This window comes from Ailuropoda melanoleuca, chromosome 13 (assembly GCF_002007445.2).
Source record: "Ailuropoda melanoleuca isolate Jingjing chromosome 13, ASM200744v2, whole genome shotgun sequence".
NCBI lineage: Eukaryota > Metazoa > Chordata > Mammalia > Carnivora > Ursidae > Ailuropoda > Ailuropoda melanoleuca.
Window position 1 is genome coordinate 30,882,620 of NC_048230.1, and position 24,501 is coordinate 30,907,120.

At 54.2% G+C, this 24,501-nt stretch overlaps 4 protein-coding genes across 8 annotated transcripts in view; 2 read left to right on the forward strand and 2 right to left on the reverse strand.

Moving 5' to 3' along the window:
- Positions 1-1,942, forward strand: part of DDX42 (DEAD-box helicase 42) — a 36,682-nt gene extending 34,740 nt beyond the window's left edge. For all 5 annotated transcript variants that reach the window (XM_019805187.2, XM_034640994.1, XM_002924516.4 and 2 more), the window contains one exon: positions 411-1,942. In XM_019805187.2, coding sequence (XP_019660746.1) covers positions 411-1,103 — 693 coding nt within the window. In that variant the 3' untranslated portion in view covers positions 1,104-1,942. The remainder of the gene's footprint in view (positions 1-410) is intronic.
- Positions 1,943-2,137: 195 nt separating this feature from the next.
- On the reverse strand, positions 2,138-9,813 carry FTSJ3 (FtsJ RNA 2'-O-methyltransferase 3). The gene is made up of 21 exons (XM_002924515.4): positions 9,657-9,813; positions 9,423-9,516; positions 9,148-9,253; positions 8,819-8,865; positions 8,613-8,692; positions 8,082-8,181; positions 7,793-7,987; positions 7,593-7,708; positions 7,371-7,475; positions 7,183-7,283; positions 6,874-6,954; positions 6,650-6,787; positions 6,373-6,508; positions 4,333-4,511; positions 4,071-4,194; positions 3,735-3,997; positions 3,421-3,506; positions 3,237-3,336; positions 2,973-3,156; positions 2,804-2,898; positions 2,138-2,716 (listed from the first exon to the last, which is right to left on the reverse strand). The coding sequence occupies exons 2-21, from the start codon at positions 9,487-9,489 to the stop codon at positions 2,524-2,526; spliced, it is 2,496 nt and encodes an 831-aa protein (XP_002924561.2). The 5' UTR covers positions 9,490-9,516; positions 9,657-9,813; the 3' UTR covers positions 2,138-2,523.
- Positions 9,814-9,944: 131 nt separating this feature from the next.
- PSMC5 (proteasome 26S subunit, ATPase 5) lies at positions 9,945-14,255 on the forward strand. The gene is made up of 12 exons (XM_002924514.4): positions 9,945-10,050; positions 10,615-10,686; positions 11,741-11,810; positions 12,114-12,211; positions 12,381-12,437; positions 12,514-12,744; positions 13,064-13,190; positions 13,292-13,482; positions 13,573-13,671; positions 13,757-13,867; positions 13,952-14,038; positions 14,144-14,255. The coding sequence occupies exons 1-12, from the start codon at positions 10,027-10,029 to the stop codon at positions 14,195-14,197; spliced, it is 1,221 nt and encodes a 406-aa protein (XP_002924560.1). The 5' UTR covers positions 9,945-10,026; the 3' UTR covers positions 14,198-14,255.
- A 48-nt stretch (positions 14,256-14,303) lies between these two features.
- SMARCD2 (SWI/SNF related, matrix associated, actin dependent regulator of chromatin, subfamily d, member 2) lies at positions 14,304-23,672 on the reverse strand. The gene is made up of 13 exons (XM_034640996.1): positions 23,457-23,672; positions 18,918-19,102; positions 18,678-18,720; positions 18,415-18,537; positions 17,490-17,645; positions 16,953-17,048; positions 16,715-16,816; positions 16,405-16,566; positions 16,142-16,239; positions 15,824-15,959; positions 15,522-15,644; positions 15,281-15,382; positions 14,304-15,202 (listed from the first exon to the last, which is right to left on the reverse strand). Exons 1-13 carry the CDS (start codon positions 23,670-23,672, stop codon positions 15,149-15,151), a joined length of 1,596 nt encoding a protein of 531 aa, XP_034496887.1. The 3' UTR covers positions 14,304-15,148.
- Between the last annotated feature and the right edge of the window lie 829 nt (positions 23,673-24,501).

Genomic DNA, 24,501 nt, shown 5'->3' on the forward strand with positions numbered 1-24,501 from the left:
CTTCCCCCCTCCCCCACCGCCTGCCCCGCTTCAACACCCAACGGTGTTGCCTACCTCTAAGGCTCTTGTAATCTGATTGAGAGTAATTGCCACTTTTTTTTTTAGCTAAGATAAGTTTGATTCTGGAGCTTGTGTGAACTCTGAACCCATCTTTACTTACTCCTCCAGTTAGCTAGCAAACCAGCTGAGCCTTAATTTATGCATTTTATCTGCCTTCAGACTGGTGTTTCAGCTAGGTCCCTAGATTTATTTTCTCATTAATAGAGGAACATAGAAACCACAGGGTTGTGGGGCCGTCAGGATGCTCAAAGTGCCAGGATAGCATAGAATTCCAATGAATCTTCTCATTACCACGCTTCACATATCCAAATTTCTTGAACCTGTCTTAGGTCTTGTTGTCTCTCTTTTAGTCACAGTACAAGAGTCACTTTGTTGCTGCCAGCCTAAGCAACCAGAAGGCGGGAAGCTCTGCTGCTGGGGCAAGTGGATGGACTAGTGCAGGGAGCTTGAATTCCGTTCCAACCAGTTCAGCCCAACAGGGCCACAGCAGTCCAGACAGCCCCATTGCCAGTGCCACCAAGGGCATCCCAAGCTTTGGCAATACTGGGAACCTCAGCAGTGCTCCAGTGACCTACCCTTCTGCTGGAGCCCAGGGAGTCAACAATACAGCTTCAGGGAGTAACAGCCGAGAAGGGCCTGGGGGAGGCAATGGGAAGAGAGAGAGATACACAGAGAACCGAGGCGGCAGCCGTCATGGTCACGGAGAGAGTAGCAGTCGGCATGGTGACAGTCCACGTCATGGAGATGGTGGTCGCCATGGAGATGGATACCGGCACCCAGAAAGCAGCAGTAGCCGTCATGCTGACGGTCACCGTCATGGGGAGAATAGGCACGGAGGAAGTGGCAGCCGACATGGAGAGAGCCGAGGTGCAAATGATGGTCGGAATGGTGAAAGCAGGAAAGAAGGTTGTAATCGTGAGAGCAAAGTGGACCCCAAGGTGGAGAGCAAGATGGACAAGGTGGACAGCAAGACAGATAAGACAGCTGATGGTTTCGCTGTCCCCGAGCCACCCAAGCGCAAGAAAAGTCGATGGGACAGTTAAGAGGGTATGTGCTACAGCGTGAAATCAGTTGTCTTTAATTTTATTTTTAGAAAGATTTTTGGTAACTAGGCGTCTCAGGGCTGGGTTGGGGCCCCAGGTTTAAGGACCCCCTGCCCTTAGTGGCTAGCTGGAGCTTGGGAGACATTACCCCCTCATCTGGATCAATTTTCGGATGTCTTCTCGGGAAGCTGCTTTGGTCCTTGGAAGCAGTGAGAGAGCTGGGAACCTTCTGTTGGGCTCTGGGTGAGTTGTGAAGGTCAGTTGAGGATACCTTGAAAATAAGGGGCCGTCTAGGGCGCAAAACTCACTCTAAGTTTATATTCTATGTAGTGTTATGTTTTTTACTAAGATGTCACCTTATAAACACCTACAAGTAAAATTTCTTTTCATAGCTGTGTGGCCAGGCAGTCCCCTTTTTAGGAGTTGGCTTTTTGCAGACCCACCCCACTGAAGCGTTTGTTAGAGATGTGGGGAAGCATTTTGGTGCTTCTAGACTCTGCAGGGAAGGGGGATGTCTCATTCTAGGGGGGAGTCCATGCTCAGGTTCCCCAGCCAGGTTTGTACCCAGTCCTGAGACAGGAAGCAGCAGCCTGCCAGACCCAGCGAGCCTCTACCCTCGAAGAGGAAGATGATCCTGGAAAAGAGACTGCTCCAGGTCTGAAGTGTTGCTAAATTGAAAAACAACAAAAACTCGACAGCTTTTCAAGTGTCTTCTATTTCATTGTATTTTTTTTTTAACTTGCCACAATGGTAGAAAAATCTTTTGCTGAAATGATTTTGATGATTTTTGTTCTATCTTGTTTATAAAAGGAAAAGAAATATACATACTTTGAATTTTGTGACTTTGTGAAGGTTTCTTTAAGATGTGCATTCCTTTCTGCTTGCTCTAGTAAATGTTTTACTACTGGGACCTGTGGATTGTCTGTCATTTGTACTTCACAGTGAGTACAGACGAACTGTGGTTTTTAACAGTGCAGCACGTGGTGTGAACAAACACCCAGATGTTCGAGTTAGCACTTAATGGGAACTAAATGTCAGAAAAGCGATTACCCTGGTTTTATTCAGATAATAGAGAAGAGGGATGGGGAAAACTGAGAGGTGGGCTTGCCCAGAAATAAGTAAGAGTGAATGCCACTCTAACACTGACCTTCCCCTTAGGAGACCGTTCCTCTAGGACTCCACCTTCCTAACAGAGGAGCTGGGGGTCCGCTACCACATCACCAGGACAGGTCCGAGACCTTCGTTCAGGCAGGAGAACATCTTTCCTCACACTCAGGACCACCGGAGAGTTCTAGGCATCCCACCTGTCTTTCCAGCAGACTACGATGCGAGCAAGCCTGTAGCTGGCACCGGGGGAGGGGGGCCGGAATCACACATCCGTGTCCTCACGCAGTCTTCTCGGAGGCCCTGGTGGCTCTGCTCACTTCCGTCTATGTTTTTTCTTCTGCTCTTTCCTTTGCTGTGCTCGTTGGTCCTTCTTCATCCTTGAGTCCACCACCTTGAAATGGCCTCTGACTCCAGCTGGCCGGCGCACTTTGCGGCCTACGCCTTTTTTGGCTACCACATAGGTGACTTGGCGTTTCTCCTTGCCAAGTCCAGCCTTCTTATAGAGACTGTAAAGGGAAGGCACAAGATTAGAGGCTTCCAGCCACTCTCTTCAACCCCATGTACCTTTGTGGGTGACCCCCCCTCTCCTTTACCTCCGAAGCTGAGCCACTTTCTCACGTTCTGAGATGTCCACGGTGTTCATCACGGCCTCTGCCTTCTTCTTGGTTTGCTCCAGCTTCTTCAGCATCTGTGTGGGGGGCCGCAGTCAGGCAGACCTCGTCCCCACTGCCACCCCTGCACTCAGGCAGCCCCTCTCTTTACCCTCCGTTTCTTTCTGGCCTTCGCCTCAGCTACTTTCTTGATGGGCCGCGCATTGATCTCCCGCCAGCGTCTGCGGTAGTGTTCCACCTCCTTCTTGTCAACAGGCAGCTGGCGTATCCTGTGCTGCTTCTCCTCTTGCACAAACCACTCAGGAAGCTCCCCCTCCTCCTCATTAAATGTATACCTAGACCGAGGACAGCAGCCATCACGCCCTGACGCCCCCCAGCTCCAGGGCCACTTCTCATGATCTCCTGGCCCCCTTACCGGCTGAAGGAGTCGTCTATGAGATCTCTCTTAGCCTTTTTGGAAGAGGCAATGATAGCACCCAAGGCAAGGCCTTCAGGGTCTAGTATCCGATGTTTCACTAGAGAGAAAAGGGAAAAGTCAAAGCTCCATTCCAGCCCATACTTTCGCTGCCGCCTCCCGTTTCACAAGGTGCTGAGCTCACCTGGGTCCTCAATAGGCACGACCTCAAACCCGTCATCCTCGGACTTAAGCCCACGACTTTGCTTCTTCCCACGCTTTGGTTCCCAACTGCAGAAGAGGGTGACCGTGTCACTGTTCCACCATTCCTGAGACCCACTCCTGCCTCACCTCAACCCCGCTTCCTATTGAAAACTGGAGAAACTTCCCGAAAGGCCCCCCAGGCTGTACTACGGACAACTTAATTCAGAATCATCTTTTTTTTCCACTTATGCTTTACAGCCAAGGGTGGAAATCTCCAACCGCGGAGAAATGGGCAAAACAGCCGCAGCCACTCACCTCTCTTCATCGCTGCTGCTGCTGCTGTCGCTGTCCGAGCTGCCATCTCCTTCCTCGCCAGCCCCAGGGCCAGTCTCGGTTTCTGCTGGAGCCTCTGGCCCCTTAGGGTCCTCCTGGCGCTGGGGAGGTTTCTTCTCACCCTTCAAGCTGGAAGGTGGTGGTGGCAGCTGCTGTCGCCCCTTCCGGCGGCTGGCATACAGCAGCTGGGCCTGACTGATCTCCAGGGCCGCATCTGCATCGTCCTCAATCCCGCGGAAGCCATCCTGTGCGAGGGGCGAGTCAGCCACCCGTCTCCCAGGGGCTCATTCCCTGTCTGGGCCCCCAACCTCTTCTTACCTTAGAGAACCACAGACTGGCCTGTTCTTCCTGAAGTACTGTCTTTTCCTCCAATGGTACCAGCAGTGGATTCTCTTCTTCTTCCTCTTTTTCTTTATCATCCTCTCCTTCAGCAAATCGTACACTGCGGGCCCAAGGAAAATGGGTGGGGGCTTGGGGGACTTGCTCCCCAACTCCCTCTGGTGACCCCTGTGCCCAGCTCTACTTCAGTTCACACTGAGGGTGTCAACATCCCCGCCTGCACGAGCCCCCTCCCACTTACCGCTTTTGGTCCTTTAAACGCTGAGCTCCTCCAACTCCTGCCAGCTCCTCTGGGTCACTCTCCAGAGACGCATCGTCATCATCTTCCTCAGCATCGGACACGTAGATGTCATCTCTTGGCAGGTCAGACAGAAATGTGTCCGCAGCGCTCATATCCCCTTGTGTTACCTCCTCTAACAACTGGAGTTTGACACAGGAACAAAGAGGTCAGGGGTTCTTACGAGGCACATAACACGGGGAAAAAGCAGTATTTTAGCAACATTTGAAAATACAGTGGTACGTAAAATACAGACAGGGAAGTGATAGGGCTAAGTGTTTAAAAACATCCATTCAGGACACCTGGGTGGCTTAGTCGGTTTAAGTGTCTGCCTTCAGCTCAGGTCCTGATCCCAGGGCCCTGGGATTGAATCCCTCTACCTGCTGCTCCCCCTGCTTGTTCTCTGACAGTATCTTTAAAAAATAATAATAAAACACCCCATTCTAGGAGCACCTGGGTGGCTCAGTCGGCTGGGCGTCTGACTTTTGGCTTTGGCTCGGGTCATGATCTCAGGGATCATGAGACCAGGCCCCACACTGGGCTCCATGGTCAGAGGGGAGTCTGCCTGAGATTCTCTCTCTGCCCTCCCCCCAGTCATGGGGTACACATGCACTCTAAAAAAAAAAAAAAAATTTTTTTTTAATTTTTCATTTATTTGAAAGTGAGCACACATGGGCACAAGCAGGGGGAGCAGGAGGCAGAGGGAGAAAGAGGGTCTCCACAGAGCAGGGAGCCCAATACAGGGCTCAATCCCAGGAACCTGGGATCATGATCTAAGCTTAAGGCAGACGCTTAACTGACTGAGCCTCCCAAGTGCCCCTGAAATAAAAAATCCCATTCTAAGCCAGGTCACTGATCTATCCCACTTGGCTGTCTCTTCTTCAGTGATAGTAGGATGCATTTATTGAAAAACACCCGGGGGCGCCTGGGTGGCACAGCGGTTAAGCGTCTGCCTTCGGCTCAGGGCGTGATCCCGGCGTTATGGGATCGAGCCCCACATCAGGCTCCTCTGCTGTGAGCCTGCTTCTTCCTCTCCCACTCCCCCTGCTTGTGTTCCCTCTCTCGCTGGCTGTCTCTGTCAAATAAATAAATAAAATCTTTAAAAGAAAAAAAAAGAAAAAAGAAAAACACCCGAACACCCAATGTTAAGATACTCCAAAACCCTGGTTTTTCTTTAAAAATTGCTCTCAGAAAACACATCACCAAAAAAAAAAAAACAAAAAAAAAAACAAAGCACATCAGCTGAGAATAATACAACCTACGAACTGTTTCCACTGAATATCAGAGGAACCCAGGCAACACACATCTTTTATGTCACTTAAAATCTGTCCACCTCAAAAGGTACTTTCCTCCTAACAAAGCTGTTAGCTCTTGAGAGTTCACCACATCACCAGGGATTACACCTAAACCCTTAAAACTTCCTCCCCAAAACCCTAGCCGGTAGGTTCTGTCACTCTCTCTTACGCATGAGAAAACTAAAGCAAAGAACGACTAAGCCGCAGTCGCCGCAGACCCGCTATGCTCTCCTGTTCTCGTAACAGGACCTGGTTTTCCATTCCCACAGCAGCCGCCAAAGTTCATTTTGCTTGGTGACGCTGCTGTCATCAGGAAAAGCAGCCTACGGCAGCAAGGTGCCACCTGTGTCTCAGTGAACTGAAGAACGCTGCCCTCTGAGGAAAAGCCTCCGTCCCACGTCCTGGCAGCCCAGGGCCCCCGGTGCCCGCATGTAAGAGTGCCCCTCGTTCTCGCGGTCTAGCCCAGACAGTAAACCCGCAGCACGCCACTAATGTCCCTGAGCTCATCGTTTCACGTGTGTGTTTCTTCCTGGCCTTTCGGGCACAAAATTCTGGGTTTCCCCAGTCTCCTCTCACGGAGCATCACCTCGCACAGGTGACCACAGCAACCGGGAAGCGCACTTAGCCACCTCCAGTGTGACGCCCCCGTGTCCAGATACCCAAGCAGCAGGTGGACCTGTCTCTTCCACCTGCCCGAACCCCACCTCACCTGGTGGCCCCGGATGGTGCGCAGGGAGAACATGCCCGTCTCCCCCTCGTCGGCAATAGAAACCCCAGGAAGGTCCATCTTCAGCTCCACACGCTCCCGCTGTTTTCTCTGCTCACGCAGCAGCTTCTTTTTCTTCCTGGACGGACAATTTGAGGAGTTCAACCTGCCCCAGCTCTAAAGACTCCCCGTCCGTGCCCTCATCCTCTTCCCCCATCTTCGCACGCCGAGGACCTCTGCGCGGGGTTCCGTTCCCCAAGCTCCTCCCCACTCCGCTCACCTCTTCAGTTCTGCTACCTCCTGGGCCTTCATCTCCGCCAGGGTCTGGTTTAATCGTTCCTCTTCCTCCTCCTCAGAGGGCTGCCGCCCGGTCCCAGCCTGAGACTCCTCCTCGCCCTCCTCCTCTCCTGAACTGAGGCTGACGACAGCGCGAGCAGGGTGGTTGTTTTCTCATACACCCCGCGACCCCTGCCAACACCTGCCCTGGTTTGAGTCCCGCCTCACCTGATGTCCAGGGCCTTTGCCTGCTCTTTCAGCTTCTTGGCCACGAATCGCCGGAGCTTTGTTCTCCAGTTCAGTAGGGACCTGCCCAGAGATACCATGACTGACCCCGATGTTTCTTCCCTCCTTGTCCCTGTCCCCTTTGTAGGCACCCCTCCCAAATGTCTAGCACAGCAACACCCTGTTCCCCAAGATCCAATGCTGGGTGAATTCCTCAAATTGTCCCCTCAGGAAGGAAAGTGCTGCTGCGTCTTCAAAGGCCACTCCCCGCGTTGGGGGCTCCTGGCGCCTATGCCCGCCCCCACTGCGTACCTCAGCTCCTTGCGCCCCAGCACTTTGATATCCTGACAGCACGCCCGGACGTCCTCAGTGGTCGCTGGATGCTGTGCCAACTCTTCGTCGTCCAGTGAGATCTGTTTAGGAGAAAGGAAAGGAGTCAGGGGAGATTTCGGGGACGTGTTTCTGGAGCTTCTTTGCACCCCTCAAATTGGATGACTCACTTCGCTGGCTTTGGAGAGGAAGTCAACAGGGTTGGCAGCTCGGAGGAAGTCAGTGACTGAAGTACGGTGATAAAGGGTGAGGTCGCCCTCAGCATAGCCTTCAGCCTTAGGGAGGGAAAGAAAGAAGGTTGAGAAGTCCTTTCTAAGGTGTGTGTAGGACCCACCAGGCCCAGGTTCCCCCAAGCTCTAGGACCTGAGAGTGGCCCCATTCCCCAAACACACCTTTGGCTTCTTCTTAGTCACCAATTCAGTAACAGTCTTGGCCTGAACTTCAATCTCCTTGAAGGCAAATTTGGGGTCAAAGAATTTACTGTCAACCTTGTCAGGAGCCAGGAATCCTAAGATGATGGGACATATAAGAAAGCGTGCTTTGGTAGCTAAAAAACCAACTCATGAGGGAAAAAAAAAAAATTGATGCCCACCCTGGCAAACGACAAAGATCTCTGCGGATTCATGGCGAGAGGCTTGGGGCTTAGTGGCCTGGACACGGCGGAAGAGCTGCTGGAAGATCCACAGCAGGGGCTGATAGTCACGGGAACGAAAAACCTTCGTGATGAAGCAGCCTCCACGGGCCAGAAAATCACAAGCCAAACGCAGAGCCATCAGTGTCAAATGGGCTGTGGGAGAGAGACAGTTAGCTGAGGACCCCTGCAGCCTGAGCGGGCAAGCCCACCCCCATCCTCATATCTCCATGCCCCCCGCTCCCAGCACCTTGTGAGTAAGCATCATGGACCCAGCTAGCCCCAACGTTGGGGGCCCCATCATTGAGCACAACATCAACTTTCCAGGTCTTCAGTTCCTTTCTCAGGGCCTACATACAAGAAAAGAAATCAGAGCACCGGAAACACAAAAATGGCTATGAATGCAGTCATTCGTTCAGCCATTTGTCCGCCCGCTCATTTGCTGAATGCCCACGATGGGCCAAATCCTGTGCCAGGCACAGGAGATACGACTGAAAAACAACAAAACACATCTATCTTCATGCAGCTTACAGTCTACTAGTGAGCCCACTGGAAAAGATTTCAACAATCTCTCTGCACTTCTTCCAATTCCAAACACCTCGTTCCTGATTAAATAAAGCCTGGAGTGGAGACGAAGGCTGTCATGGGCCTTGTCATACAGACTACGCAGGCACTGTGGAAGGCGTGTTAAACTGAAAAAGCTTGCCTCGGGAGGATTCGGGTGGTGAGAGGGAGAGACGCGGGTGTCTGCATATAAAACAGAAAAAAAAGGTCCTATTACCTGCCTACAGCGTTCTGTTGTGATGTCCTCCTGGAGGGTCACCACATTGGGAAGAGGCTTGATTGGAACCAGGTCCACTCCTGGAAGAAATCAGGTCAGAGAGATCCAAAAGGTTGCCTCAAGCAAGGAGAAAAGAAATGTGGAACACAATTAGTACCTCACTCTCCCGTCCCTTTAACAGTCACAGGGGCCCACCTGTTACTCACCTACAATAAGGCTGGATACAGGCATAAACTTGGCAGCCACCTGCAGCCTATACGAGAGTAACACCGATTAAAATAACCCAGGACCGTTCCTTTCCTTCCGTTGGCAAGATACCCTCTCACCACGTGTGTTAAGAGCGGCTACCAAGCGCACTGGCCAGAACATATAGAGTACACATCTCAAAACTTTTTTTCTGCGACCTTCGTCTAGGGTGAAGTTTGAGACTGGTATTACGGTATCCCTCCCTCCCTCCCCTCAATGCAACTCTGTCATCCAAGGCCAGAACCCAGAAAGCAGCCCTGAAGAGCCACAGGTGCCGCGTGTTACCCACCATCCCCCTGGCGCAGCACACAGGTCCAGCAAGGCTCGCGCTTTCTGCAGGAACTGAAACCGGCGATTCAACTGGATCAGCTTGAAAGCAGAGCGGGAGCGGTAACCTGGGGGCACCGACAAAATGTTCGACTCGGCGGGGCGCTTCCCCAGGGGGATTTCCGAGGCCTCACAACCCACCACCCCTTCTGGGGAACAGGAACTCAATATTCGGAAAGGTGGGAGCGAATCGAAAAGTCACTCGTTCGCTCGCAGACTGCGCGGACCCTGACTCACCGGTCTCCTTCGCCAGGTAATAGAACTTGTCCCGCCGGCTCTTCCCGACTTTGCCCTTCTTGCCCATGGTGATACGGGGACAGTGTCACTCAATCTGGGGACAGAGTAAAAGTTGGAATGTCTCTTCCCAGACCACTAAAATTCGCTTTCCGTTCCCGACCTGCCTCTGCAAACACCGGGATTCACCGCCTTTTTCACCACTCTGGGAGAGGCACGTGTGGGCAGCATACGTACTTCCGCTTACGACGCTTGCGTCCTCGGCTCCAAATGTCCGCCATTTTGAGTGTGGCCGCAAATGTTTCTTCATATTTTCAAGTATTATAAGCTGGAAGTTGGGACCAGGTGAGCAGATTACCTGAACTAAAACCGAGTTCCTAGAGAGCAACATTTAGGAGTTCTGTGGCCTCTTCATCCCTTTCCAAGCTCCGGACCTCGCGTAGCCACCTTCCCATCATGGCCTCTGTTTTTTGTAATTGTCTCGACGCACGCCCCGCCCACTGACCCGGAATTCTTTTCTGCTAGGGTCGCTGGACCCCAAGCCCCTGGTTTTGCGCCTGCGCGCCAAGGCGGCTCAGATGCCGGCGGTCTCTGTGAGAGAGGAAAGATGGCGCTTGACGGACCGGAGCAGGTATGGCGGCTGCGGCGGCCGGGCGGGGACGGGGGCTCGATGCGAAGCAGGCGTGATCGGAGGTGGGCCGCCGGCCGGGGCAAGAGGATCGGGTGGGTTGGGTGGGTCGAGGGTGGGTGAACCAATCCAGACTGGGCCCTGCCTGGGACTGCATCTGCTGTGTCAGCGCCGCGCCCGGCGGGTCAGAGCAGGGCCGGGAGAGGAAGACACTGTGAAGTGGAGTGAGTGAGGGGAACGATGGGAACGGGAAGCGGCCCGTCCGCGAGTCGCAGGAGGTAGGGCCCCGGTCCTCCTGGTGGCTCCGCCTGTAGTAATGATACCTCGGGTTTTTATAACGCTTGACTCGCTGCATAGCGTTCTGTGTATGTTGTCTCTTAATCCTGCTGGAAGTCTTATGAGGTAGGCAGCATTCTCATTCTGCTTTTAGTCTCGGGGAAGTGGAGGGTTCTAAAGAGACGGACTGAGGCGTTCGAACCCAAATCTTATTCCTCCAAAGTCCAAGCTGGAAGTGGGTTTTTCCCTTGCATTTTTTTGGCCTGTTTAATAATTACAGTGTGTTTTCAGATGGAATTGGAAGAGGGGAAGGCTGGCAGTGGACTCCGCCAGTACTACCTGTCCAAGATTGAGGAACTCCAGGTGAGGACAGGCTCCAGAGGTCCAAAGGCAGCTAGAAGGGGGATGAAGGATTGATGGAATATGTTTCTATAAACCCATATAATCCACTGGGGGCGCAGAAGTAGTAATTGGTCAACTTAGGAAGTATATGAGCTTAAGTCTCTTGTTTCTCTTAACTCCCACCCTTTTGAAGGTAATCGGTATTCAGGGTTTATTGCGCATCGTGAAGAGTCAAATTTTAACCTAAAAGGTACTCTTAGCCAAATGCCATTCTGTCTAGAAGTCGTCTGAATGTGAGGCTTTGTTTCATAAGGGCACACGAAGGTTCAGATGAGATTAGCACACGGGCTGGGGCAGGGTGAGAGTGGGAGGGCATACAGAATTCCCTGGCCTGTATAATGCTGATTTCATGGGACTGAATGAAAAGGAATTGGTTAACCCAAAAGGAATTGTGCAACCCAGTGATCTAGCCCAAAGAGGGAACAGGGACTCTAGCATTAAGGAAGATACAAATTTGGATGAAGGAAAGTCACAAGGGCGATCTCTATACTCCCAGTATATTTGCAGCTGTCAGATTTATCATTTTTGAAGTGCTCTTACATGTGATGTCATTTGTTCTTCCTAATAGTCTAGAAAAGAGGCAGGGCAGGTGATGCTGTATCTACTTACGGTTTGGTAACAGATCTTGACCTTTTAAATTGCTTTCCTTAGTTTTACCTACCTGTTAATTGGCAGCAGTGGGGTTAGAACTTAGGCTTCTGACTCAGTGATCTTCCCACTCTACCATGTCATTGCCTCGCAAGAAATTGACTACATGGGGCAGCTGTAACTTTTCTCCATTAGGGCTTGTTATTCCTGGACCAGTGTGTTAGGACAGTTAGCCTTTTTTGATGGCTGCCCTAGGCCCCAGAGGGACTCTTGGAAGAAAGGACAGGGTCTTTAGGATCCTGTTGGACAATCTGGAATGTGCAGGTGCCCTGTGCTCTTCTGTCACTCAGCTCATACCAGCCTGTGAGGATCTTGGCCAAGAGCTTAACCTCCTAGTGTTTTCTGCTCTGTTTCTTGTCCTCCATAGCTGATTGTAAATGATAAGAGCCAAAATCTCCGGAGGCTGCAGGCACAGAGGAATGAGCTTAATGCAAAAGGTGAGGAGGGAAGATGGGAAGGCTACACTTGGACAGTCTGTCCGAGGTCTGAGTGTTCGAATTTCCCTAAATTGAGACTTCACGTTTGGTGCTTATTTCTCATAGAGTCTGAGGTTACGTTGTTCTTCACATGCATGCCTCGCCTGAGCTGCATTGTAATCCCTTGAGAGACCTAAATTTTGACTTTCTTTTTGTGCTCTTCTAAAACTTCAGAATGGTGCTTCATTCGTGCCTATTGAATTGGGTCGTAGGAAAGGGGACATCAAAGAAGCCGGGTGACCATTATGTCTGTTTCCCATCCAGTTCGCCTACTGCGGGAAGAACTACAGCTGCTGCAGGAACAGGGCTCCTACGTGGGGGAAGTAGTCCGGGCCATGGATAAGAAAAAAGTGTTGGTTAAGGTAAAGGCACCGTGACCCCCAGGGAGCAGCCCAATGCCCAGTGCATTCCCATCCCTCTGTTTAGTCTTGCCAGGACACTGTTCTGTTATTTTGGGGCACATGGGTCTTCCTGGGAGAGGTGGGTGGTTTGGTGGTTGTCAGGAAAGGTCATGAACCCTCGTTTCTTTAGGTGCATCCTGAAGGCAAGTTTGTCGTAGATGTGGACAAGAACATTGACATCAACGACGTGAGTGCAGCAGGTGAGGTGGGAGGTTGGGCTCAGCTCTTACCATACCACTTCCTGAAACTCTCCCCTTGCCCAGGTGACACCCAATTGCCGGGTGGCTCTAAGAAACGACAGCTACACACTGCACAAGATCTTGCCCAACAAGGTAGACCCACTGGTGTCACTGATGATGGTGGAGAAGGTGCCAGATTCAACCTATGAGATGATCGGTGGACTGGACAAGCAGATTAAGGAGATCAAGGAAGTGATCGAGCTGCCTGTCAAGCATCCTGAGCTCTTTGAAGCACTGGGCATTGCACAGCCCAAGGTGAGAACCAAGGTTTCTGAGGAAGGGTCATGCTGTTATTGGCACATCCTGTTCTAGCCAAAGTGAGTACAGGGCTCGGGAGGTGTAAGGACATACTACACCCCACTTACACTGGCCTTCCCCACGGAAAAGGGGCTGGGGGGAGTGGTGCCAGGGTATTGAGGTGGCTCAGAGAAAAGCACTAGGAAGGACCCCGATGTTCATTATTTAAACCCCTGGCATCTAGGACAGGGCCTAGTCCAGAGTGAACACTTGGTAAATGTTCCCTAGTGGAATGTTGGGACTGGTTTCTGCCCTGAATCCTGCTGTTTTTCTCTAGGGGGTGCTGCTGTATGGACCCCCAGGCACTGGGAAGACACTATTGGCTCGGGCTGTGGCTCATCATACAGACTGCACCTTTATTCGTGTCTCCGGCTCTGAATTGGTACAGAAATTCATCGGGGAAGGTAACTATGGCTAGAAACATGAAAACCAAGCAGAAGTGAGGGAGTGGAGGTGAGGGTAGGGAGCTCATTGCCTCCTTAATGCCAGCTTGGCCTCTGCACAGGGGCAAGAATGGTGAGGGAGCTGTTTGTCATGGCACGAGAACACGCTCCATCTATCATCTTCATGGACGAAATTGACTCCATTGGCTCCTCGCGGTTGGAGGGGGGTTCTGGAGGGGACAGTGAGGTGCAGCGGACAATGCTAGAGCTGCTCAACCAGCTGGATGGCTTTGAGGCCACCAAGAACATAAAGGTGAGGTGGCGTCCAAGGGAAGGCCCTGGGTGAGGTGCAGCCCGAGGAAGGGCTTGGCTGATGCTGCTGCCACTGCCTTTCTCCACTCAGGTTATCATGGCTACTAATAGGATTGACATCCTGGACTCCGCACTGCTTCGCCCTGGGCGCATCGACAGAAAAATTGAATTCCCACCCCCCAATGAGGAGGTTTGTGAGTGGCAGAGCTGGGAGTGGCTCTGGCTGTGGGGGGAGGCCACAGGGCTTAGACTTTCCCTCTCTCTCCCCTCTCTAGGCCCGCCTGGACATCTTAAAGATTCATTCTCGGAAAATGAACCTGACCCGGGGGATCAACCTGCGGAAAATTGCTGAGCTCATGCCTGGAGCATCAGGGGCTGAAGTGAAGGTAATTGGAGAGCCCAAGGAAAAGGAGGCAGAAAGCTGTGGGTTCCAGGGCACAGCAACAGTGCCCGGCTTCCTTTCTCTGCAGGGCGTGTGCACCGAAGCCGGCATGTACGCCCTGCGGGAGCGGCGAGTCCACGTCACCCAGGAGGACTTCGAGATGGCTGTAGCCAAGGTAGAGGCCTCTGTCTTTCTGACCTTGCTGATGGGGTCTCGAGTGGGGGTGGGGTAGAGCATGTGTTCGTTGTCCCGTTTATGATGTAATGCTTTCTCTCTTCAGGTCATGCAGAAGGATAGTGAGAAAAATATGTCTATCAAGAAGCTCTGGAAGTGAGGTGCTTGTCTTTCGTGTGGGTCCCTCAAATAAAGCTCTGCGGGACAAGCCCTTAAGGACTTCAGTCTGTTACTGAGTGGCCACCTGTGCAATGACCAGGTCCGGGTACCGCCAATAAACAAGGATTTATTTGGAAATTTCCAAACCTGCCAGAAGTGGCACTTGCCAAGCCCTGGGGTCCCCCTGCCCACCACCCCCCTCACGTCCCCCTGCCCTCCACCAAGCCCGCACACCCGTACCTCAGGCCATGCCAGGGAACTGGAGTCCCCTCTGAGGAGGCTCTACCACCCTGAGCTCAAGAGCTGGGGGGGCAGCCCTCTGGCATCTGAGGAGATGATGGCGGCCAAAGCCGCTTGCATAGATTGAGGAAAGAAAAAAACGGAAGGAGGCACCAAACAGGGCTCCCTGAAAACCCCAACTTACCCCTGTACAAAAAAAGTGGCTCCCGCATAGAAAAACCTGCTTCCCACATAGTGCAAATACCCAAAGAAAAGGAAAAACCAGCAGCAAGGCTGGGCTGGTAGGAATGGCAAAGAACTTTGGTTTAGAAAGGCTAGGAAGAGCGTGAGCTGTGCTCCTCTTCCTCACCCAGCGCCCCAAAGCGAGCTCAGACACTGGCCCCAAGGGGGTCTGTAAACAAGCAAAGCCAGCGGGCCTGGTTCTGAACTGTCTCCGTGACAATGTCAAAACACAGCCTCCAGCGGACCTACTTGGGCCTGCCTGCCTGCAGGGAGCAAGGAGGCATCTCCTCTGAACCCATTTAAAGCCAAAGTAGAAAGTAAGTATAAGGCTTTGGGGACCAAGCAACAAGGAATCCTATCACTACATTTATGAAACTACAGCTGGGGAGCAGAGGGTGACAGGAGACACCCCTCACCCTGTCCTTAGCCTATGTGTCTGTGGCCCCAGAGGGTGGTCCCCTTCCAGGCAGAGGAGGGGGTCCCTGAGCAGTTAGGTCAAGCGGATTCCCAGCACCTGTTCCAGTTCTTGCCTTCGCTGCTGCACCTGGAGAGAGAGGAGAGAGTAGTGGCTCGGGCCTCTGCCGCTCACAAGCTCAACAGGGCACACAGCGCAGGGCCTTACCTTGGCAAAAATGTGCCTCCCGACTGCTTCCTGGGCCCAGGGCTGGTGGTAGAAAGCAGCTCGTCTCTCCTCCTCAGGATTCCCAATCACATCGGTGATGATCTGCAGAGAGCCAGGAGGAGAGCTGTATGCAGTGCAATTCCCACCCCTGTGGACGTCTGCCCCAGGAAGCAGAAGTAGTGATGGGGGTAAAAATCCCCTAGGGCCTAGCATGGGATCCACCTCAGGATGAGGACCACACCTTGAGGTCTCGGCGCTGGGAACGGAGCCATTCCTGGATGAAGTCCTGAGGGTCAGTGCTAAAGCTGAGCATGAAATCCCTCTGAGTCTTCAGCTGATTGATGGACTCAATGGTCTCGTGGATCTGGAGAAGGGAGTCCATGTGTCAGACTGGACCCCGCTCTTAGGGAGTCCTGTTTCCAAGCCTAACCCCAAAGGACTCTCAGATCCCATCCCAAGGTACTACCCGTATAGAAGGGCCCAACAGAGCCTGCCCACCCCCATCCTGGGTCTCAGAGAAGGCTGGAGAGGCAGAGGGCCCACCTTGACATCAAGGGAGGCAATCTCCTGCTGATTGGTCGTAGAGGCCAGAAAATTGCTCATCTGGGCCTTGAGTGGGTCGTCTACCTCCACATCAATGTCATAACATGCTGTCTTCTTCTGGTCGTTTGGGTCTACACTGTAGGCAGGTCACAGGAGGGCAAGGGTAAGCACACAGCTATGTACACCCCATCCACCTGGGCCAAACCTGCACCTGCTCAGGGAGCAAGAAACTGAACTTGCTACCGCTCTTCGGCTTTTAGATCAAACCAATGGTAAATGGCTCTGAAGTGGAAAGGGGGATGGGAAGGCTCTTTTTACCTAATGACATGGTTGATGACAATGGGGTCTGGATGCTGCAGCAACCCAGCCAGCTTCATGGGAATCTCGGAGAAACGAAGTCGGCCACAACTGAAGATCTAGAGAGTACCAAAGGCTCAGTGATGCCTTTGAGGGCACAGAGGGAAGTGGACCATCCCAGGGTCAGTGTGGAGAATGAGGCCAAGAACTAGCCCCGTGGGGCTGTGGAGCAGTAGGCAGGGCAGGGGCAGTGAGACTAGTGGGGAGGACAGAGGCCAGCTCACCTGGCGGAAGTACCGGTTGCAGTTGATGTACTCGCGCTCGTGCCCGTCCTGCAGCTGGTTGTGTTTGATATAAAGCCACAGGGCCTGCATGATGGCTGCCCTAGTCTGTGTGTGCACCCCCAGCAGCCTTGCCAGTCGGGGGTCCAGTTTGTACTGGGGAGGCTGGAGATGGACAAGGGGGAGTCAGGGGGTGGGGTTGTGTTCTTGTGAGAAACCAAAGTGGAAGGACAGGGCAGGACGGGAAGGGTTTACAACAGGAAGCTGCCCACCTCCCCCCAGAGGACTCCCTATGGCTCCAGACACGTGTCACCTGATGATCCAGCATGAGCAGAAGCGTGCACTTGACGTTGAGGTCTCCGGGCCGTTTCACCTGGAAGCCATCAGTCTCCTGGGTGGTGGGCATTCGGTGCCACTGGCAGGGAGGGAAGCAGACCTCATCACCAAGGGAGTAGGCATAAGCATACACGCATGGCCCTCCAAGGCCGCTTCTCTGCCCCCTGCCCCCGCAGCATGTCAGCCTGCGCTCCCCGTGCCCCAGGGCCTCTCACCTCCACCAGGTGGTTGTCAGGCCCGTACAGTTCCTTGTCCAGCTCAATAACAAGGCTCTTGAAGAATGAAGAAAACTTCCTCTTCTGTTTGCTAGGCTGGGGAACGGTAATGGTTGTGAGCTAAGGGTGCTGCTGGGCCCTCAAACCTTACACAGGCTAAGCCCCCGACAAGAGGATTATTTCAACTCCGAAGCTCGGGGTACTGAAGACTCTGGGGCCCTGAGGGAAGCAATGAGACTAGGCAAAGAGAGACTGGAGGCCAGGAAAGGGTTCTGTGCGCAGCCCCGCTGGTAGCCAATAGGGACTGAATTAGAAAGGGGTACCCCTTCCTCAAGACGCTTCACTGCCACCTGCAGGATAACTACTGTAACAACCAAACAAATCTTCAACCTCCCACCTCTACCTGGCTTGGAGCTGTGACCCCTAGCAGAGCCCTCTCTCTCAGGCAGGACTTCTCTGGAAGCGCTCCAGTGTTTGGCCCCAGTCTCAACCCCACACAGGCCACCTCCCCTCCAGACGCCACCTTTTCCAACTCACATCATCCAGCAGTTTTCCCTCCACTCGGAGTTCCCAGGAAGCCACCTTGTCCCCTGCAGGGGTTCCCCCAGGGGGCCCTGCAGTCCCCGCAGTATCGCCTTCTGCCTTGCTGGGACTGAACGTATTGGAAATATAGATTCGCAGCTTTCGTTTTTGCTAAAGAGAGAGAGACAGCCAGCTAGAGGTGGGCCAACATGTTGGAAAACAATGCTACCCAATCTTCCAGTCTGAACTCATTTCAACATCAATACTGAGTGTAGACAAGGGGCCAGGCACTTTGTTAGGCACCGGAAATCAGGAGTCAGACATCCTGGTCCCAGACTTCAAGGAACTCACAGGGGAGACAGATGGACTACCGACAATTCCAACACAGCGGGACTGGTGATGTGACAGGGACAGACAAGGTGCTGTATGTGAGGCTGTGAAGCCTCCAGCTAACACTTAAATGCAACCTGGACACCCATCATGGCCCAAGTATCCTTGTCTCTGGAAGCTTTCATCGCTCAGGGGACTGTTCTAGATTATTATTTTTAAAAAGGAGTGGGGTGTGGGAGGAGACAGGAACCACCCGATCTACCCTCTAGTCTTGTCCTTGCAAACCTCTGACCATGATCTAGAACAATCTATAATGTTTACATTTTAAATCACAACCCACAATCTACATATATATATAAACATCTGAAACAAAATGTCATTAAATGATACTTTTACTACTATGGTAAATACTACACTACTGTGAAGTATTATAACTTCTATTTTATATTTTGTTAAAAATATGCTGGCCCCACCACATTAAATTGAGTTCATGCTCCACTAATGGGCTACATCCTGCAGTGTGAGAAATCGCAGCCCGGTGCTTGGCCCCCAGAAAACAAGGCCAAGAAGAGGCAGAGAAGTTTGGGAAGGCCCAGGGCTGCACACACACCGTCAGAGGCTTTTTGATGGCCTCTTGGATCTCCATCCGCTTTCGGGCAATGGTCTGGTCCAGCTTCCGCTCAAAAGCCAAGAGATCCATGTACGCCTGAGACTCTGGGACAAGCTCCCGAATCTGGAGGAAGGGAGGAATTCGGCTTGTTTCTGCTGCAGCTCTGGCTCCTTGCTCCCCCATCACAGGACTGGGGGAGCCTGATTGCCCACAGTCCACCAGCCACTGGGCAGGCCTCCTTCGCCCCCACCCAACATACTCACTCGCTGAGGTAGAACTTTATCTGCCATCTTCCTCCTCTTTAACCTACGGAGGGCGAAAACTCATTCAAGACGTCAGTGGTCCAAACACACCTTCCCCCACCCACCCCTCCAGCCCCTAGAGCCCTCTCCCAGAAGAACCAGGAGTCTCCCTCAGTCATCAGAACTCTTAGGACAGAAGGAACTACTCTGTTGCCACCAGAGCTTAGCTGGGTGGAGGGAGGAGAAACAGGATGGTCTTACCCCCGGCGCTGGGCAGGCATTGGGGGCTGGGCCTGGGGCACAAGCAGGCGTTTGCGGAATGGGTCCATCATGGTGGGTGGCATGCCAGGTCGAAGAGGAGCAGCTGTGCCAAACGGGGAGCCAGCAGGGGGTCCCACCTGCAAGCCAGCCATGGGCATCCGGCTCCCTGGTGACATACCAGGCCGCTGGGGGAAGCAAGCCAATGGGGGTGCATAGGTCAGTGGCAGGGCCCCATGGGGCCCACAGCCCATTCTCTCCATCCTTCTCCTGGGCTGGGGTTGGGCCCGAAGTAGCACATCACCGAGCCCAGGTTGGAGGGCCAGGAACAAAGGGGAGCAGGTGCCGGAGAGGAGAAATGTAAACCACACCTGCCCTGCCCCCTTCACCCGCCCTGGCATTGGTGCCAGCAAATGAGGCCTGCCGGAACCTGGGGGTGGGAGGAGGGCCTGTGGGAGTGTTCCAGGGCCTGTCACCACCTTCCAGCCCCTGCGCACGATGCCCAGCTCCCTGGGACCAGCCGGCTATGAGGCACTCCTGACGGTCTCACATGGCCCCACCAAGCCTTCCCACCCAACCTGAGAGAGAAGCATGGCATGGGGGCAGTGTCACAGCTGGGTGGAGGGATGCAGTGTGATAGGAGTAGGCAAAACCCCAACATCCATCTCCTGGCACCCACCCAGCGGTGTGACCAAGGGGAGGAAGTCAGTCCGAGGGGCTGGCATGCCCATCAGGCAGCAGCCCCCTAGGTGAGCAAGTTCCAACAGGATGGCTTGGAGCATGTCCCAACTGGTGGGGATGGCCTCAGGCAGAGTCCAGAGACCATCTGGTCACCATATGGCCCCTACTTACAACCCAGACCTGGACCCTTCTCTCCTCCTCCCTGCAGCCCTGTTCCCCACCCCAATGCCAGAAGACCCCAAGAAGAAAGCTGTGGCTCCTGGGTGCCCTCTGGGAGAACAGCCGGCACCTGGCCTCTGTCTGTGGTCCATGCACCACCTGGCCTCTGGAGCCGACGGAGCCTTAACTCAGCCCGCACAGTCTCAAACTGGAGAAAAGAAATAAGATTATCCTGGGATACAAGATCAGTCATAGGATCACCAGGAATCTGGGTGACAGAAACGGCTTCTGTAGAAGCCTGCAGAAGGATTTCCCACAGGGGTCCAGCTCCCCAACATTTCTGGAAGTCACCCCGGCCCCATGCCCCCCTCCCTACAGCTGCTCCCTGCAAGGCCTGTTTGGCAGCTCTGCCTTGCACACACTGTCCCTGGCAGCTTCACAGGGCTGGCCCCAGGGCCCAGATTATGCAACCTGCACAACTACCCAACCAAGCCAGGCTGGGTGGGGACTTGCACCAAATCAGAGAACCCCAACCCCTGGCCCAGTATCATGGAGATGAGATGCTTCTCCTACTTTTTCATCTAGCACTGAATTCCTGTTCTCAGCAAAGAGGGTCAGACTCCTGACCACAGGCAGAGATGGAGAAAAATGACCCAGAGATGTAGGGAAAGGCAAAGGAGGAGGTGGCGGGAGCATCTGGGAGAATGGGGTAGTTAACATAGGGGGCTCTGGGGCCTCAGGAGTCCTGCCACAATTTTTCCTCATCAGGAAAAGATTCATCTGAGCTGTTGAAAGGTGAAAAACAGCCTGTTTCTTAGCCTTAATGAGCCATGGCCAGAGATTACAGAAAAAAACTCAAGTGTGGCCACAGCTGTAAGCCCAGGCTCCAGACATCCTAGATGTATTTCCCCCACCCCGAGCCTGAGCCGGAGGGAAGGAACAACCGAAGCAGCAGGGTCTGCAGAGAGCGAGCTAGGGCCCTGTGGTCCCAGGGAAGCTACTCACTAGAGCGTTCACAAAACCTCCTGGGCACCACCCATCACTCCTAGGCAGGTGCTCCTGTAGCAGGAAGTCCCAAGTCAAGGCAGCACAGGCAGGGCCTAGAATAGGCTCCTCCCAGACATCTGCTCCTCAATTCCCAGGCACAGAGCCCCTGGCTCGCCCAGGGCCCCAGGCTTCTCCCAAGAGAGAGAAGAGGCCCAGGGGAAGGTTGCTTACAGCTCACGAAGTCCCAGCTTGGTCCTGCCAAGCTCCACACCTGCTCTTTGAAGCACCAGAAACTCCTCTTCAAAATAAAAAACCCAAGAGGAAAACACACACACACAAACCCCCAGGTCAGGTCTCTCGCCGCCTGCAGTAGAGGCAGGTAGGCCTGGCTCAGTGCCCTGAACCTCGGAAGTGTGTGACTACATCCTCTCCCCAGCCCGCGTCCTAAATGGGCCTCTACCTCCACCACACGGGACGGCAGGGGCACGTGGCCGGGCCTGCTGCTGCTGCCTCCAGAGAGCACGCAACACCCTGCCTCAGAGCCGTCGGCCGGGCCTGAGAGAAGAAAACATACCCCTCCGTAAGTAGAACGTATTTTGAACTCTGGAGTGAACCCAACAATCTGTGTTTCTTTGGGGTTTTTTTTTTTTTTTTTTTCATTTCTCGTTTTCCTTAAGCTCCTCTGTTAAGTATGGTCCACAGCTAGAACCATGGGGTGGAGGGAGGTGGGTCATCACTTCCCTTCTTCCCATGGGCTCCCCTACTTGCCCAGCTTGGGCCCTGAAACCCTCGCTCTTCTAGCTCACCTCATGTGCCCTAACAGACAGGAACCCTTTGCTCCTCAGATCTCAAGTACCATCTCCTGGGAATCCCACACCTGGACTTGCAAAGAGGCCAAGCAGGATCTTCCTCGAACTCGGCCAGAGTGAACTGGGTCCTCCCTCTCCCCTTCGACCTCCACTGCCCCCCCTCCCTGGAAGAGTGGGAGGAGGTGATGAAGAGCTGGTGGGATAGGAAGCCTGTGGAAGCAGAGGCTCAGTGCCTTCCCCTTGATCCCCAACCCTAGCAGCCTGGAGCTACCAGCCAGTCAGCTAGACCTTGCCACTGGCCCAAGAGCACTCCCTACACACGTTCTCTCAGAGAGAACCCGTTCTCTCTGGGGGTTCTCCCCAGGCCACACAGCCCACAGGTTTCAAGCAGAGGACACTGGACAGGCTCCTATCTCTTCCTTAGAGTCTTCTCAGGCCAAAGGCCCACAGGGAGACTCCAAGGCCAGTCCTCAGCTAGCCAGCCCAGGGGCTGGAACGACTCACGCACCCCTCAGCATCACCTTGGACCCGTGAATCCCCAAGTGGGAAAGCAAGATGGGAGAGATGGAGTCGTTGGGGCCAGGTCTATCTCTGTCAATACCCAGACGCTTTGTTTTTGTTTTTTATAGGAAGGGAGAATGAGGAGTAAGAGGGAAAAATCACTGTCCCCAGTTAAGCATCTCTTTAGAAAGTGAGGGACCAGGGCTGGGGGCAGGGGGCAGATATGCATACCCTATTCTATGAGGATCCATTTGTGGAGTCTCTACCTGGAGACAGGAGGAGGGAACAGAATAAGCCCCAGCTTCCCTGGGAGATGAGCAAAGAAGCCAGTGCCGAATGCTGGGGCACAGGGGTTGGGTGGAATATGGCACTGTTAGAACCTAAAGGCTACATAAAAGTGGAGAGGGAGTGGGAAAAAGGATGGGGACCATTCCCAAGCATTCTGGGGCAACCAGAAACAATGGACTGGGGGGGGGGGCAAATGATGAGCCCCACCAGCAGGGTCAGGCCCTAAGAATGGAGTCTCTGCCTCTCCATGGCCTTTGAAGCTGCAACCTGAGAACCTCTCTCCTTGAAGCCAAACTCCAAAGGGGTCAGGACAGAACTCTTTGAAGCAACTCTTGCAGGCTCCTCCAGCCCCAGACCAGCAGGGCTCAGTGGAGCCTCTCTGCTCCTGCAGACTAATCAACTCCTGGACACTAGGACACCAGGCGGAAAGCCAAAAAGAAAGTCTGCCCAGAGTGGGCTGGGCTTTCCGCCTCCCTCAGGCCTGGCCACCACCACCTCTGGTCGAACCCAGAGCCATCCCATGCGAGGGCTCCAGGGCCTGACCTAAAGTAGACCCTGCCTGGCACAGGCTGAGATCCCCTTGCTCTATGCTCGACCTCCCATGCTGTGGGAAGCCAGGCCCTTCTTCCTCCTCATCGGCAGCTGGGAGCCATCTCAGACACGCTAGAGCTCTGCCAGTTCCCAACGAGAAAAAAAACAGCGCAGACTTGGAGTGGGACCAAGGCCAATGCAGGGTAATCCTGGTTCCTCAGTGAGGGCCTTTTGCAAAACTTTCTCAGCACTTCCCTGAACCCCCTACCCTAACTAAGATATACACTAGACTTCTCAACCCACTCGCTCCGATTCCTCCATCTCTCAGTTACTCAGAATCCCTGTTCCAAGAAAGCCTCCAAACCCTCCCAACCGCTTCAAACCCTCCACCCCAGAGTCGCTCTTACCCTCTCCCCCCAACTGCCCCACCACCCGGCCTTGCCCTCCACCGTGTCCCGCGCACTCCGCACGCCGGGCCCCTTGTGCCCAGTGTCCAGGAGGCTGCCCCGGGGCCCTCACTCGAGGCCCCCATCGCCCCCAGCCCCGGGCGTGCTCGCGGGGCCACCCGCCCATCCGCGCTGCTCACCTGGTACTGCGCCGCGGGGCCCGCGGGGCCCATGGGGCGGAAGGCGGCGGCCCCGGGACCCCCCACGCCTCCAGCCGGCCCTGGCCCCCTGAGCGCCGGTCCGGGCAGCATGCCGGGTCCCGCTGGCGGAGGCGGCGCTCCCAGGGCCGCGGCAACGGCGCCGCCACCAGGACTCAGCGGAGGCAGCGGGAACCCGCCCGCGCCACGGCCCGACATCGCTCCGTCCCGTCCGACGCTGTCGCGATCCGGGCTCCGGACTCCGTGTCGAGTCCGCTCCGCGATCCGTGCTCCGGGACTTTCCGATCTAAATTCCGGGTTCTGGGGTTTGTTGATCCGGGTTCCGGGATTTCCCAATCCAAGTTCTCGAGTTCCTCGCAGACCCGGTTTGGGGCAGGGCCGATCCTGATTCCAGTCCTGCCCGGGGAATTCCGGATCCGGGATCTGCTGCAGGCCCGCCTGTCGCCCGCGGCCTCGAGAGGTTTGGCCGCGGGAGTCCAGTTACCCGGAGGCGGCACCTAACTCCCTGCTCCGCCCAAACAAGCCCAGCGCTAGGCCCCGCCTAGAACCAGCAGCCCAATGCCAGGATGCCTCCTCAAATCCCGCCCCACGCGAGACCCGCCCCTAACAGGCACTGCCCCTAACCGCCAGCCCCAGAGCCACGCCCACACCCATTGGGCCAGCCCCTGGCCGGAGGGGCGGGGACGAAAAGCTCCGCAGGAAGCGCTGTGCAAGGCGCGGGGTCAGAGGTTGAAGGTCACTTAGGGCTTGAACAGTGAATGGGCAGTTGCTGATATCGCCCGGTTGTAGCCAACTCTGGGAGGGTCCCAGCTACGCTCCCTGAAAATAGTCTTTTTAAGTCTCTTTTCTACATTTTTCAGCACTGAAGACAACATATAGCTGTCCCCTGAGGCAGAAGAGCCGCCAACTTCACTTTGTTTAAAAGCGCATCCTGGTGGCTCAGAGCTGCCAAGGGACATCGGCTGCCCCAGACCCGATCCAGCTGTGTGAAGGGCTGACTTGGCCAAGCGCCGAGTTCTTATCGCAT

Coding starts and splice junctions, on each gene's coding strand:
- FTSJ3 (XM_002924515.4), bottom strand. CDS start 9,489: ATGGGCAAGAAGGGCAAAGTCGGGAAGAGCCGGCGGGACAAGTTCTAT. Junction 6,955..7,182: donor CTGGGGCGCAAGGAGCTGAG/GTACGCAGTGGG, acceptor ATCTCTGGGCAG/GTCCCTACTGAACTGGAGAA. Junction 6,509..6,649: donor GAGGTAGCAGAACTGAAGAG/GTGAGCGGAGTG, acceptor TTGTCCGTCCAG/GAAGAAAAAGAAGCTGCTGC.
- PSMC5 (XM_002924514.4), top strand. CDS start 10,027: ATGGCGCTTGACGGACCGGAGCAG. Junction 13,191..13,291: donor ACAGAAATTCATCGGGGAAG/GTAACTATGGCT, acceptor GCCTCTGCACAG/GGGCAAGAATGGTGAGGGAG. Junction 13,868..13,951: donor CATCAGGGGCTGAAGTGAAG/GTAATTGGAGAG, acceptor CTTTCTCTGCAG/GGCGTGTGCACCGAAGCCGG.
- SMARCD2 (XM_034640996.1), bottom strand. CDS start 23,672: ATGTCGGGCCGTGGCGCGGGCGGGTTCCCGCTGCCTCCGCTGAGTCCT. Junction 17,646..18,414: donor CCATCAAAAAGCCTCTGACG/GTGTGTGTGCAG, acceptor CTCTCTCTTTAG/CAAAAACGAAAGCTGCGAAT. Junction 16,240..16,404: donor GCAACCGGTACTTCCGCCAG/GTGAGCTGGCCT, acceptor GGTACTCTCTAG/ATCTTCAGTTGTGGCCGACT.